Source organism: Macrosteles quadrilineatus, unplaced genomic scaffold (assembly GCF_028750875.1).
Source record: "Macrosteles quadrilineatus isolate MER2022 unplaced genomic scaffold, UCM_ALF_1.0 Scaffold_9__3_contigs__length_116548681, whole genome shotgun sequence".
NCBI classification, from domain to species: Eukaryota; Metazoa; Arthropoda; class Insecta; order Hemiptera; family Cicadellidae; genus Macrosteles; species Macrosteles quadrilineatus.
The window spans coordinates 7,268,214-7,282,499 of NW_026542602.1; the positions used below are offsets into that span (position 1 = coordinate 7,268,214).

At 34.1% G+C, this 14,286-nt stretch overlaps 2 protein-coding genes across 2 annotated transcripts; one reads left to right on the plus strand and one right to left on the minus strand.

Moving 5' to 3' along the window:
- The first annotated feature begins 1,191 nt into the window (after positions 1 to 1,191).
- Positions 1,192 to 6,085, plus strand: LOC129004124 (mitochondrial potassium channel-like). The gene is made up of 5 exons (XM_054432559.1): positions 1,192 to 1,846; positions 2,719 to 2,980; positions 4,610 to 4,733; positions 5,368 to 5,444; positions 5,982 to 6,085. The coding sequence occupies exons 1-5, from the start codon at positions 1,428 to 1,430 to the stop codon at positions 6,078 to 6,080; spliced, it is 981 nt and encodes a 326-aa protein (XP_054288534.1). The 5' UTR covers positions 1,192 to 1,427; the 3' UTR covers positions 6,081 to 6,085.
- A 1,000-nt stretch (positions 6,086 to 7,085) lies between these two features.
- LOC129004123 (pseudouridylate synthase RPUSD4, mitochondrial-like) lies at positions 7,086 to 12,406 on the minus strand. The gene is made up of 6 exons (XM_054432558.1): positions 11,902 to 12,406; positions 11,030 to 11,285; positions 9,956 to 10,142; positions 9,503 to 9,619; positions 8,461 to 8,622; positions 7,086 to 7,333 (listed from the first exon to the last, which is right to left on the minus strand). The coding sequence occupies exons 1-6, from the start codon at positions 12,095 to 12,097 to the stop codon at positions 7,124 to 7,126; spliced, it is 1,128 nt and encodes a 375-aa protein (XP_054288533.1). The 5' UTR covers positions 12,098 to 12,406; the 3' UTR covers positions 7,086 to 7,123.
- Between the last annotated feature and the right edge of the window lie 1,880 nt (positions 12,407 to 14,286).

A 14,286-nucleotide genomic window follows, 5' to 3' on the forward strand; every position in this document is an offset into this window, starting at 1 on the left:
CTTAAGTTTCAGTCAAATTAGGATATTAGCATAGATTAACAGTTATTGACAAAATTGGAAATTTACAAAACGTGAATATTTACTTCCGCCTATATAAGGTATAGACCGTGTAACCTGATAGTTTTTTAATCATTAACAAAATCAATTGACTTAAGAACTAATGAACTCAATGAACTTCAAGAGATGATTTGTTTTCGTGGTAATAAACCACTGATCTATAATTTTTATAACTAATACCCCCGCCGCAGCAAACCTGCCGTCTAAGCGAATTTCCATTTGGCCGAATTGATTTTCAATTGATCTATTTAAATAACATTATTAGGTTTAACGAGTACCTAGGTTTGCTGCTACAAGGAAACTAATAAAGTAGTGTGTTTATAGTAAAATATTGATAGCTTACTATAAAATAAATAAATTTGCCAAGTTTGATCAAAATATATCCATAAACAAGCAAACTACAACATTTTACAATATTCTCCATAAGAATAACATGGGAATTTTAAATTTCCCATTTTTTTAGTTTTCTCCGTAACCAATAACCGTACAAAAACACTTTGATATACTGAATTGTTTGTTTTTTAAGCTCTTTAAGAAGGTTTAGAGAAAAATTGGGAAATTTTGTGTTTTGAGGGTAAAAAGTGAGAAAAACCTATTTTTACCCCATAAAACCCCCCATAAAACCCTGTTCCCATGGTCCGATCATGCTGGATCGCGAACTCATTCAAGTTTATCCCGCCTTACACCTTCAAACCAAATTTCATCAAAATCGGATAAAAATTACTCAAGTTATCGTGTTCAAGGACATATATATATATATATATATATATATATATATATATAAATCTATATATATATATATACCTATATCTATATATACATATATAAAAATTTGAACGAATGGTGTTTTTGGCCTCTGGGGACATTAAAATGAAAAAGTAAATCGGTCCCGGGCCTAAGTCTTACCATGAGACCTACGTTAATAGCTACTTCCCTATAGGGAAATTCGCTAAAAACTAGCCAAATTAGCGATCAAGATTAAGTTTGACAGCCTGGGACTGGACCACGGCCACCTATACGGCCAATGTCGATTGGTACGTGATTGGTGACTGGACTGGACTGGACTTGGACTGGACTGTTGACTGTTCCACTGTTCCACTTCCACACAGTATTTCAAAACTGAAACTGTGTGTGTGTCAGTGTCTTGTCAAAATTTGTTATCATTTATCAAATTATCACAGGTTAGATGTATACTGAACTTTATATGTTATATCCTACATTACAAAATTTAACTAACTTAGTATTCTGTTATGTGTTTTAAGTACAGTTATTACTGTTACAGGATTTAACTTAAGTTTGATAGTAATACTACCATTACAGTAAACTGTTTTTAGGTTAGCTTTAAAGACAGAATTTAATCGCCGAAGGTAATGTCGAAAATTTGTAATATTTGTCTTGTGCCCATTAATTTATTACAGTGCAGCAGATCTTTTATGCTATCGAAGAATGCTTCAAGAGTGGTTATTTCTTCGAGAAGATCAGAAAACGGGGCAATACAATTCACTAAGGTTGACAAGTGTCATATACAATCATTTTCTAGTCATAACATTGCATTGAATCATAGTAGTAACTTTTTAAAACAGAAAATTGATGAATTGGTTGGAAAGTATGAAGAAATTACTGGTATGGATGAGGTTAGAATAGCCCAAAATAGAGTTATCGAAGCACAGGACAAGTTTGTACTGGCTCAAGAAAAGAGGAGAGAATTGGTAAAGCAGCTGACCGATATTCAGAATAAACTCAAAGAGGTGCATGCAGAGTTGGATGCTTCAACACGAGGAGAAGAGAGGTAGGCAACTGTAATTTCTAACTATATCAATTATAAAATGATACTGTCATTAACGACACCTAACTAACCAAACTTGCTGGTAATAAAAAACCGAATGCATGTTTACTAATCGAATCGATAGTTTCAATCGATATTAACGTAGCCCAGTTAGGAAACTGTATCCAAAATAGTTTTAAAACTATCTTCTTTTGTGTAGGCCTAATTCAAATGTTGCTTGTTCAGCAACTAGTTTCTACTTGTCATGAAGTCATCTTCAAAAGATGTCACAATCGCTTCATCAGATGTCGTCAATTCACATACAGTAGCCTCCATTAAACATATTGACTACATTAAAAACGTAGACAGGCACACACGAACATGAACTTTAATCAAAACGACAAACCAGTAAACTTTAAAAAATGATTAAATGGTAGCCTATTGGGAAATGATGTGGCACAACCAGATGTAGTCAAGAAAGAAAAGAAAATCAACCGCATACACTTCACTTGAGTATTGTCATTGTTAAATCTAAAGTGAAGAGTAGTTCTATGTTGTTCGTCCCTGAATCTTGCTCCTTTAGTTTAAGAACTGACATCTTAGGCCTATAACATTTTTAGCCTCATTTAATTTATGGGGTCAAATCAATTTTTTAAGCTAGGTACCTACCTACTTAAGATTTTTGGGATTATGAAACAAAAGGATTCCTAAGATGGTTTTGGCCAGTAAGCTAGCTGCTTGATTTATGTATGATAGGTTATCCAAACTGAAACCTACTAGGAGCTATGCTCCTCCCTTGAATCTATTAAGTGTTATGAATTAAATTAATTGTTTTAATAAGCTAGCCTTTACAGTTCTATTTTAAAAACCTGCCCTTAACATGCATGTGATTTTAGGTACTTGAACCTCATAACAAAAGAACACCATTTACTAAAAGAAGAGAGGAGATTAAATACAGAGTTTAATTTAAGTGAGAGAGAAGAGAGAGAATGTTTTACGTTTTTATCATCTGCTGTCAAAGAAAGCCACGAGAAGGAGCGAGCCCAAGCAGAGAGAACCAAGTATTGGTCTGTGATTGGCTCCATTGTGGGCACAGTCATTGGGGTTGTCGGATCCTCAATAAATAACGAGTTCAAGATGAGGGAACTACGTAAGCTGGTACGTAAAATACATTGTTAAGATTGCAAAATTTACAACAATATCTTGAGGTGAAACCGTTTATAATCGGTTTTACTGCTCTAAGGATGGCCATACAATGCTAACTTATTCAAAAATTGTATTGAGTTACATTTTTTTTTTTTTTTACCAGGTTTACTGGATTAACTGCTTCAGTTTTTGTGTTTTTTTTTATAGACAATAGACAATAGACAAAGCTTTATTGTACATCACGCCTGATACAATAATTACAAAAGTAATTCCCAAGCTGGTACATGGTCAATTTATATCTAGGTTCCTTAATCTAATTATACCCTGACAAGAGTAAAAACTATTACAATTTATCTTTAAAAAACGTCTGAATTTTGTAATACGCTTTTTGGCTCAAAGTCTCTTTCAGTTTATATGTAAAATTTGGTTTTGATAAAGTTCTGTATGAATTAGGTAAATGATTGTAGATTTTTAATCCCATGTAAAGAGGCCCAGTTTCAAATTTTGTGTGCGAATGTTTGGGATATTGAAAAGTTTTGTTATTATTTCTCGTTTGATAGTTATGATTTATTTTATATTTTTCAAAACAGAAGGAATTTGCATGAACATACTTTGCTATTTCAAATATATAAAGAGAAGGTAATGTTAAAATGGAATGTTTTTTGAAAAAAGGTTTACAGCTGTTTTTAGACTTCTGGTGAAAAATAGTTCTGAGAATTGACTTTTGGCAAGTGAACACTTTCTTGGCCTCTGCAGAGTTACCCCATAGAGTGACGCCATAAGCCAGCAAAGAATGAACATACGCATGATATACTGTCAAGCAGACTTCTAGCGGCGTGACCTTGGATAGTACACTTAGTGAATACCTTGTTGACCTTAATTTTTTATTTAGATGATGAATGTGATCAGACCAACTTAATTTTGAGTCTAAATTTAGACCTAAAAACTTAACAATTTTTGTATTACTGATTGTGGTGTCTGTAACTCTGTTTCTGAGTTTAAATTGAAGAATGTTAGTTTTACATTCATTTAATTTCAGGCCATGGCTCTCAAACCATTCATTGATTTTTTTAATTGTGCTGTCAAAAGTTAATTTAAGTTCACTTAGTGTTTTTCTTTTTAAAAGAGCAGTTGTGTCATCAGCATACAAAGTGAAAGCACAGGAATTTGTGGAAAGGCAATTAGGCAAGTCATTAATAAATATAATAAATAATAAAGGCCCAAGTATGGAACCTTGGGGAACACCATATGTAACGCTGGCCCAGTCGAGTTTATCGAGTATAGTTACTGTTTAACAACTTATTTTTGCCGTAAAAATGCAATCAATGTAATTTGAATAGAGTACATGAACAGTGTATTTCAACTTGGTTATGAACAAGATTTTTCACTAACATTCTATTAGTTTAGGTTCTTCACTAAATAGGCTAAATGATTTGATTAAAAAAATAGCTTGCATTCTAATTGTTGGGCAAAATTGCATAGGTTCATCTATATTAATAACTTTTAGAACTATTACCTGTCAATTTGATGCGGAATGGTTTACTAGAGCACACATTTTTTAGTTCTTTGATCCTGTAGTGTTGAATTTATCACTAAACTCAGTAAAAGACTACAGTAATTTAAGCCTAAATTGTTTTTTAGGTTGTCCAGACAGTATCACACACCCAAAGATCATCGGAAGTTGATGAAATGGCTGCAAATATTTTAACGAGGCATGAAGAACAGCTGTCCCAAATTGTAATGGAAATAAAAAATATAAGCAAAGGTAATTTATGATTTTTTTTTATATTTAGGCCTAAGTAAAAAAAAATATTAAATCTTACTGTATTACTTTATTATAGATGGTAGCCTCCGGATTGCCAAATAATATTAAAAAACGTTCAAATACCTCCTATTAGGCAATCCATTGAATTGCAGTCGCAACTAGTTTCAACTTCTATGTGGAGCCATCATCAGGTGCTACAAGTAATGTTATCTTTCTTCATATGAAGAGCAAATATGTTTAACACGTAAAAAATAAATATTTACACACAATACGCACATGGAAATGAAACATTTATGGTAACTGATCAGTTATGACAACAGACGCTAACCCGGCGGAGTTTGAGTCCAGATTTTGTTCTATATTAAGCTGTACTTAATAATTTTATCTGATGATCACAACAGACAAGCATCCATACTGCCTGTTGAAATTTAATTGATCGATTGGCAGGATTTCTGGAGGGTAGGATGAGTTTAATTGTTCCTTTTATAAATTGTGTTTAAATGTGATTTTCTCTTCTATTTACTTCCTGAAGATGTCCAATTGAGGGAAAGAATTTAATTTTATGTCTAACATTTATAGTATATTACAACTACTCAAGAGAAAATGTTTAACAACTCTATTTTTATTCTCACAGAGAGAGGAAATTCATTTTCAAGACTTCTTCACCATGTCGACCATTCAAGTGGTGACGATACACTGGCCCATGTGCAGGTAAACTGATTGCCATAAACATCTATAAATTATTTCCAGTGTTATTTGTTGAAAAACTATGGGTTAAACATATTATTTTGTAGATTACTAACCTTTTGGAACAGTTAGTCAGAGTTTTACAATATTTTTAAGTCTAGTGTTGGATGTGTTGATGTCTATCTTAAAGATATTTTGAAACTACCACGATAAAAAAAAGAATGATATACTTTAAAATAGTCGCTTGTCCTCCAGGACAAGATTTTCAGGCAAACTAGCTGAACTTTTTTCCTTTTCCAAACGTTCCTAAATAGCCAAATGGCTTTCTTTTGGAGTTTAATTTTATATTAGGCGCAACATTGTAAAAATTGCTGGGAACTGGTATATCGCTGGGTCGCGGCAAATTCTAGTCACAGCCAGTCAGCTAGATGTGTGGCTTGTGTAAACCTGGCCCAAAACCTAAAACTAATAAATTTAATGCTTAAACCTTTGATGATTTTTTTTAACCCCATCAATAATTCCGAAACTGATATAAAGTCTAAAACACATTATTTTTTACAGGTACTTTTAGAGCAACAGCGACAAGAGACGAGGATTGCGATGACTATTGCCGTAGTTGTTATACCAATTGTTGTGTTTTTTGTCAATAAGATATTATGAGTTTATATTTGTGTGGAATCGTAAGACCATCTTGTATTTTATTATAGAATTTGTACAGCTAAAAAATTGTGATAAATACTGCTTTTATTTAGATTTGACCCCATTGTGGTTTAAAGTGTTTAAACCAATACAGCTGTCCCTCATACAGATTTTTGCTGCTTTGAAATATTTTTGTGTGTGGCATTTTGCATACTAGTTAAAACACTGCTTACCATCCAATGCAATTGTTAATTCACAGGCACAACTGATGTTTTTGACTTGACCCCCTACACACAATGGTAATCTCAGGAACAACCGCACCAATGAATTAACAATTATACTTTTATTTTAGCAAATCCACTTAATTTATGAGGGTTTTGGTAATGTGCTTGTTTTTGTATCTTGCTCATTAAAATATTATCCACAGTTTTTTTTATTTTTTTAATAAAATGCTAACCCCTAATAATTGCCTCAGATTATTGGAATGTGACAAAATATTTCGCTAAACGCAATAACAGATTTAGTTGCTGAAACAACTTTTCAATTTTATCTGTACTCTTAATTCATTAATCACTACTGGGCTGCATTTTACTGGTGAATTACTAGGTAAGTCTTTTCCTTTCTGTTTTATTTTTTATTATAAGTTTCTCCAATTATTGTTCTTTTTTAAATAATACTTTTTTATTATATTTTCCTGCTGTGTATTGGAGTCTTTGATTAAAATAGAATAGATTATTACAAAATGCCTTATTATTTGATTGCTACCTAATTATTTAGAGCAAAAATTTTTGAATTAATGAAATCACAGCTTAGTTAATGACTATGATCTGCTGGATTTTTAGCAAGGACTATTAAAAGCGACGATCAAGGACATCTTAGTCACACTAAGTTCAAAATCAAACAGGAGTCACATGAATGCTCTATCGGTGGAAATTTGTTTCTTAATACTTTACTTTGGATTTATCACACAGGAATGGCAGCACTGTAAAATGTGTTTTTACACTACAGGTTTGGAAAAACCTAATAGCCTGTCAATGTAAAAAAATATAATACAACATTTAATACTACACAGCAGAAATTGCTTCTTGTTCTTGTGTTAAGCCTAATTTATGACAAGTCCACTCAAAGTGGGGAGGTAAAGGGGCCGAGAGATGTAGAGGTTTTCCACGCAACATTCTGGGCAACACCATTTCTGACAGGTGAATGTGCACTGGTATGATTCCTGCGTTGCTACGGTCTACTTGCAACATGCTGTAAACCTCTTCAGGTAACACCTGAAACAAATAAATTAGCTTTTCAAAAATATCTGACAAAATAATAGTAGGCCTTGGTGCCTTGTGACAAAAACATTCTATTTTATAGATGATCAATTGAGTTACAAAAATTTCAACACAAAACCAATAAAATCACATGGGTGTGCCTGCATGGGAATGCCACCTTAATAGTCCTTGGAGGCTAGCGGCCATCTTACATAATTTCTAACAGCTGCTTAACAGTTATTTATCGTTCAAAAATATTTTTTCAGACACCAAAGTGATTATAATGTAAATATCTAGTAAATTGTGACATTAGAAATGTTCTTTGTAGTACTGAATTGTTCTCCAAGGGAATCCATGGAAGCTAGCGTCCATTTTGGATTTGCTTGCCTAATGAGCAACGTCAATTTCGTTTATATCAAACAGCCGCTGAAGAGTTATTTACAATCTCAAAATATTTTTTCAAACACCAGAGTGAATTTTAATATCTAGTAAACTGTTGGATTAGAAATTAATTTTCTTTATAGTTTTTTAATTGTTTTTTGAGTTAGAACGTCGAGGCTTCAAGGTCTCTTAAAATATAGCCTACTTAGGGGATAGACCTACTTAAAAGTTAACTGAAAAATCTAAGTTAGTAACCAGTTTCCTTTCGTGGGATGAAAATTGAATTTGAAAAACATGTCACAATACACTCTAAAAACTTCACTCCAAACCTTTGAATGTTGATACAACTAGGCATTCCATCTCCATGTTAAATTTGTCACCCGATTTTTTATAAAAATTGTCGTAGTTGATGTGAGCCACCAACAGATTGTGCTGATCTAAATTACTAATTTCTGTCGAAAACACAAATGTTTTTACCAAGTCAAACTAATGGAATAATTATTGTGATGTTTGTTGGGACCTATCAAGGTGGTCAGCAACAAAAAAATGAAATAGAAAATAGAAATTTAGACACTAACATATTCTGTGGCTCACACATACGTGAGATTGTAATACAAAATTGGCGACAGCTGGTCCATATTCCATCTATAGGTCCATATTCCATCTATATAGATGGGATGTCTTCTTCAGAATAGTCGTTGTCTGAACAGAACACACACTGTGAAAGTCTTATGAAGGTGAATGGCAGGACTTTGCAATACCTGAGGCCTCAGCGCAGCGTCACTAAAGTGGTGTGTGGAGGTAGCGATTCCCATCAGAGTCTGGACTCGACCTCCGTACAAGTTGTCGCCTAAAACTGGAGCCAGTAAGTGATCGGCAGCAAACACTCTGAGAGCGTTGTATGCGCGAAGGTCCACGCAGATCTGCAACAGGATGAGGAATACGCTTAACAATCGACCTCTTCCGATATCTGTTGCTGGATTTATCTTTCACTGATTACAGCACCAAGACATTAGTGGAAAGTACTTAAGCTAGTAAACAAACCGGTAAGTTTTAATTATCAAAGTCAGACGTTTCTCATACATTAGATCAAAGTTGTCATGCTGACTGGTATCTTGTCTTTACTGGGGGGATTTTTACAAGAGGGATCACATGAGGAAGAACTTCAACTTTTTTAAGGAAATAATAATGTGTGTGTGTTGTGGCTGTACAGGGAATCGAACCCGTCCCTTCTGCTGTGATCAAAGTTGTCATGCCGACTGGTACCTTGTCTTTGCTGGGGGGACTTTTACAAGAAGGATCACATATGGGGAAGAACTTTAACTTTTTAGGGAAATAAACCCGTATGTGTTGTGGCTGTACAGGGAATCGATCCTGTCCCTTCTGCTGCGAAGTCCAAGATGCTGACAACTAGGCTAGCAATTGGTTGGCTAGATTTTGCCAGTCTGTCAGTTGGAGATTAAAAGATAATGTTAACAAAAGAAAACTGTTGTTTACTGCAGCAAATTCTATCGTCTTAATTTAAGGTTCCAATAATCTTATACTTGCTCCTACTTTAACATGGGTTATTATTATTACCACAACAAACTTGGTGTCAATCGCCCCTTCAGGATTCGATCATGTCAGGACACCTGCTCCAATTATGGCTTTCTGTAACGAAGCCGAAAATTCAGCTCCTAGTCATATGTTTAGGTATGTGACACGGTCAAACCCTGAACACAAAGTTTGTAGTGGTAGTTCTATATAATGGGAAGCGATGGTCTACTTGATTAGTGTATCAATAGTCAATGGTGACGTACTCACCTTAACAAGACTTGTCAAATTGTTAAACCCATGTTGAATCGTCTCATGGTGAAACGTGCCCATCCGAATCTTGCCATCTTTTACAGCATTGTTTGAAAATTCCTGCAGTAAGACAGGCTGGGAAAAGTATATACGGATCAATAAAAATGTGATTTATGAATTACAATACATTTACAAAATATACTGGTACTTTTTGAGCCGATCATACATTAGGAACAATTTTTTTTAAACTAATCTGAACTTAGTAAGTACTTAAGTACATAGTAAACTGTTAAAAAATATTTCAATGATGTAGCCATTTAACGGTTTTCATAAGAATTTGGGCATGAAAATATAAAAGTTGGTTAGAAACACAATTCCAAGGAAAAACATTACGACTAAAATCTACCAACTAATTTGTTTCAACAATTAATATTTGGCTAATGGAGTAAACATAAATTTTGTTATGCTCACCTTTTTTCCAATATTTTCTTTAAATTCAAGCTTTAATCCAAGTCTAACTACACCTGAAGAATGCCTTGGAACCCCGACAACAACAGCTGTATATTTATCTTTCCCAGTTGGTGCGTGAGCATGGACAACATTGACTTTATCCACCAACTCTGGGTTTGTAGTAAGGATCGCAACTCCACTGACGTACCTAAAATTACAATTATTGTGGTTTAGCAAAAATAGTAGAGAAGGACCTCAATAACTCAAATTCCTTAATATCTCAAATGTTTACATACCCATGGATAACAATGTTAAAAATAAAGGTTTTATATATTTAACCCCAAAACTCAAATTTTAACAGTTTTTGGTCAGTAATACCAATTAATACAAAACTTGTAATAAGCGCAATGTCTATATTAAAAATTCAGTCTGGGAATACCTATTTCAATTTCGGATAGTTGCCGCGGCGACCGCTAGGTATTGAAGGCGCTACTATCGCGAGCTTGCGGCCAAGTCAACTGAGAGAGTGAGACAAAGAATAGGCATAGGGAGAGAGAGATAGAGTAGCGCGGCGGCCACCCAAAGCTCATTTCCGCAGCAAAATTCGAGTCTGATTATTCATCATAAGCATTTCACTTCTTATAAGGTTTGTATTTGTTGGTGGTAATACTCCAACCTCTTTATCTCAAATTTTTCTGTTATCAAACATCAATAACTCGAAGTTAACCTTTATGTCGAAGTTTACACAGTATGCCTCAATGACTCAAATTTTTGCCTTACAGTACAAGTCAGCTGTATTTTGACTCCTGTCGAGACATGAAAATCCAACTTCCTTTGTTTGGTAATGTAGTCCGCTTGTAGTCTGCCAGGTAATGAGATTAGGTATTTTGTGCGCGTTTTTCATGCTTGGACAGAGGGATCATAAAAGATACTACTGTATGGTTTATGAATTGTTTCCCTTTCAGTTTCCAATTTAAAATTTGGTCTAGCTTTCTATGGAAATAAAAGGAAATCAGTAGCTTTTTTCAATTCTAAAACTGACAACTACATAGCAGTAGTAGGCAGAAGTGTATAAAAATCAAACATCGTACTTACTTCCCTGGTACCCTAGAAATATATAGTTTGTTGTAGCCAAAGTGATTTTTAATGTAAGGCAAACAATCGACAAGACTTAAACTGTCACTAACAATTCCACTTGTGTAGTATTGATTATTTATAAAGTCCTTTGATTGTTTGTTAGGCTTTTTAAATACTTTTTCTTCTGGTTTCATATTTTTTTCTTTTTGAATTTGAGCTGCATTTCCACTTCTGGAAAAGCTAATTCCGTAAGGTTTGTTAAGCACAAGTAAACCTGAAAAAGATACAAAATATGATAAAAATTTACAATATTCTTCCACAGTCACTCACCAATATTACAATCTTGGTCTTAGGGGTCAGACCATGTCTTAGTTATAAGCATTTAGTTTAGTAGTTGAGTTCTGTGATGCGGTCAACCCCATGCAGTATTTGTATTGTTAAATATATTCATGTTAAATACAACATGACATTGGTTAAATGAATACTTTAGTTTGATTTCCTGCTACCAGCAGCACTAGGCTAAGTATTGTTATTGAATTTCAAAAGCTTACAATAAAGAAATATCCTCAGCTATTCCAAATCGTAAGAGGATATATTTTTTGAAGATAAGAAATTTATAGGAACTAGGCTTATTTATCTCTATATAAAAAAAAACATGGGAGACAAAGTGTATTTTAGATACATTATGCCTTTGGTAAGGATGCAAAACACAAACCATGCCGAAGGTGTGACTTAGGACACTAACATGGTTCGAGCACTAACTTAGACATTAACTTATTTTGCTTTCTGCGCTTGTTGAATAGGCCTACAGATTAAATCAAACTTAAATTCTAAGTTATATTGAAAACTGAAAGGATAAAATGTACTGTTACAAACAATTTACTACGAACCATTGTCATTATAAATAACTGTTCCAATTAAATGTTGAGATAATTCTATTGCATTTTTCCAAGGCACTAGGTTTCTGTACTGATGAATGTTGCGACTAGACTTTGGCCCTGCTGTTAATAAGCCTAATATGAAACTGTATTTTGTAGTTTTTAAAGGGTTTAGCTGACACCCCATAAGTTTAAAAGGAAAGCTCATTATAACTAAAAAATACTATGAACTTGACACATAAAACTTTTATTGCATTTTGAATTAAATATTTTCAGTGTTATCTTTTGAGAGCCTTAGAAGTAAACAGGAACACAGTAGCATAAAGTAAAACAAACTACGACTAACTCAATTATATAAAATTCACGAATAAACGTTATTCACCAACACTAAGAGTCACTTAGTAGCCTAAAAAGGCCAGAAACGCAATTCATAAATTAATTATTAAAGTTTATTACTACAGTATATAGGTTTAGGTTATAAAACATAAACATTGGTTTGGCCAGCACTCAGCAGACGACAGCAGCCAACAGAACTGAGAACTGAGAACAGCCAAGCAAAGACAGCTGCTATCTTTGTTTCTCCCTTGTTTGCTTTGTTAGCAGGTTCAACTAGTTGTCATGTAGCTTATTGTCCGTGGTACTAGGTCTTTATAAATTATTATTACTACAGGCTTTATGCATAGATAAAACGAGGAGTATGTTTTATCTATGATCAAACAAACTCCCTGAGTAAATTTATCATCCTTATGGAACAGCTGAAGCCAATTCCGACTATTGAGGACAACAATGCTTTTAGGCTTGAACTATTTACTGTAGAAGAGGTGTATGCAGCCATCAACAGTCTTAACAATAGCTCTTGTTTAGATATTTACGGAATTAATGTCCCCATCTTGAAGTTAGCTTCTAGTTACATAAGTGAAGTTTTGACATACCTATTTAATCTCTGTATAACACAAGGTTGCTACCCAAACAAGTTCAAGATTTCTAAGGTTATACCAGTCCATAAAAAGGGGCCTAAAAATGTTATTGCTAACTATAGGCCTATATCTATTATCCCTGCAGTGTCGAAGGTCTTGGAACATCTCGTACATCGTAGATTTTCTCAGTATCTTGAGGATAGTAACCTTTTAGCAAGTAGTCAGTTTGGCTTTAGGCCGAAACACAGCACTGTCCAAGCAACCCAGGCACTGATATCAAATTGCTTTCAAAGTTTAGAGGCCAAAAGTGGCATAGTGTTTAGATCGTACGACATGTCTAAGGCCTTTGACACAGTGGCTCATGATCTCCTTGTGGATAAGCTTTCTTGCTATAACCTTGATGCAGTTTTGGTTAAGTTCTTTCAATCTTATCTAAGTGACAGATGGCAAAAAGTCTATCTAAACGGCACTTATTCTAGCCCTGTTCGAGTGCCCCACGGAGTGCCCCAAGGCTCTATATTGGGCCCTACCCTGTTTATACTGTATATAAATGACTTACCTTGTAATATTAATGACTTATCTGTAAAAAGCTTTCTTTTTGCTGATGACTTGGCCTTGTGTGTACGGGGTAACTCTTTGAATGACGTTACAGATACATTGGATACAAAATCTGCTGTTATTAATGACTGGTGTAATGCAAACAAGTTATGTCTTAATGCTGATAAGACTCAAGACCTAACTATTAGTCTTAGCAGTAATGGTAATGATGTAAACACTCTGAAGTTTTTGGGTTTTCACTTGCAGTCAAACTTGAAGTGGTTTTCACATGTAGATTTTGTAGCTTCTAAGATTGTAAAAGGCATATTTATGATAAGAGCACTTAGATCCACTGTTTCAGTTGATGTCCTTATTTGTATATATTATGGCCACATTCATAGCTATTTGTCCTATGGTACCTCACTGTGGGCCAACAGTTTTTATGCTAACAGGTTGCTCTTTACTTTACAAAAGAAGGCGGTGAGGTTAATTTGTAGTGTGAATAGAAGAACACATTGTAAGCCCCTTTTTGTGGGTCTTAACATTCTCACATTTCCATCTTTGTATGTTTTGGCAAGTTTGTTATATGTAAAAGAAAACATTTCTCACTTTGAAAAGATATCTGATGTGCACAACTACTGTACTAGATCAAAAGATAATCTGTCTACACTAAGGCATAAGTATACAGCCACTCAAAATAGTTTTGAGTACCAAGGTGTTAAAATGTACAATTTCTTGCCTGCATCCATCAAAAACCTGTGTGTTTTAAAATTCAAACATGCTATAAAAACTACTCTAACCCAGGCTTGCCTGTATAAACATGAAGAGTACTTTGGTTTAGAGTTTTAGATATTTTAGTTGCCAGAGCCATCTTGATTGTTTTGTTTTTATTTTGACGATTGTCATGAACTTTGTACATAGTTTTAACGACAATAAATCATTT

Excerpts from the sequence above, each read along its gene's own strand:
- LOC129004124 (XM_054432559.1), top strand. The coding sequence starts at position 1,428 with ATGTCGAAAATTTGTAATATTTGTCTTGTGCCCATTAATTTATTACAG. Across the intron at positions 2,981-4,609 it reads TGAGGGAACTACGTAAGCTG|GTTGTCCAGACAGTATCACA; the intron begins GTACGTAAAATA and ends ATTGTTTTTTAG. Across the intron at positions 4,734-5,367 it reads AATAAAAAATATAAGCAAAG|AGAGAGGAAATTCATTTTCA; the intron begins GTAATTTATGAT and ends TTATTCTCACAG.
- LOC129004123 (XM_054432558.1), bottom strand. The coding sequence starts at position 12,097 with ATGAGCTTTCCTTTTAAACTTATGGGGTGTCAGCTAAACCCTTTAAAA. Across the intron at positions 9,620-9,955 it reads AAGAAAATATTGGAAAAAAG|CCTGTCTTACTGCAGGAATT; the intron begins GTGAGCATAACA and ends TACTTTTCCCAG. Across the intron at positions 7,334-8,460 it reads ACGCTGCGCTGAGGCCTCAG|GTGTTACCTGAAGAGGTTTA; the intron begins GTATTGCAAAGT and ends TATTTGTTTCAG.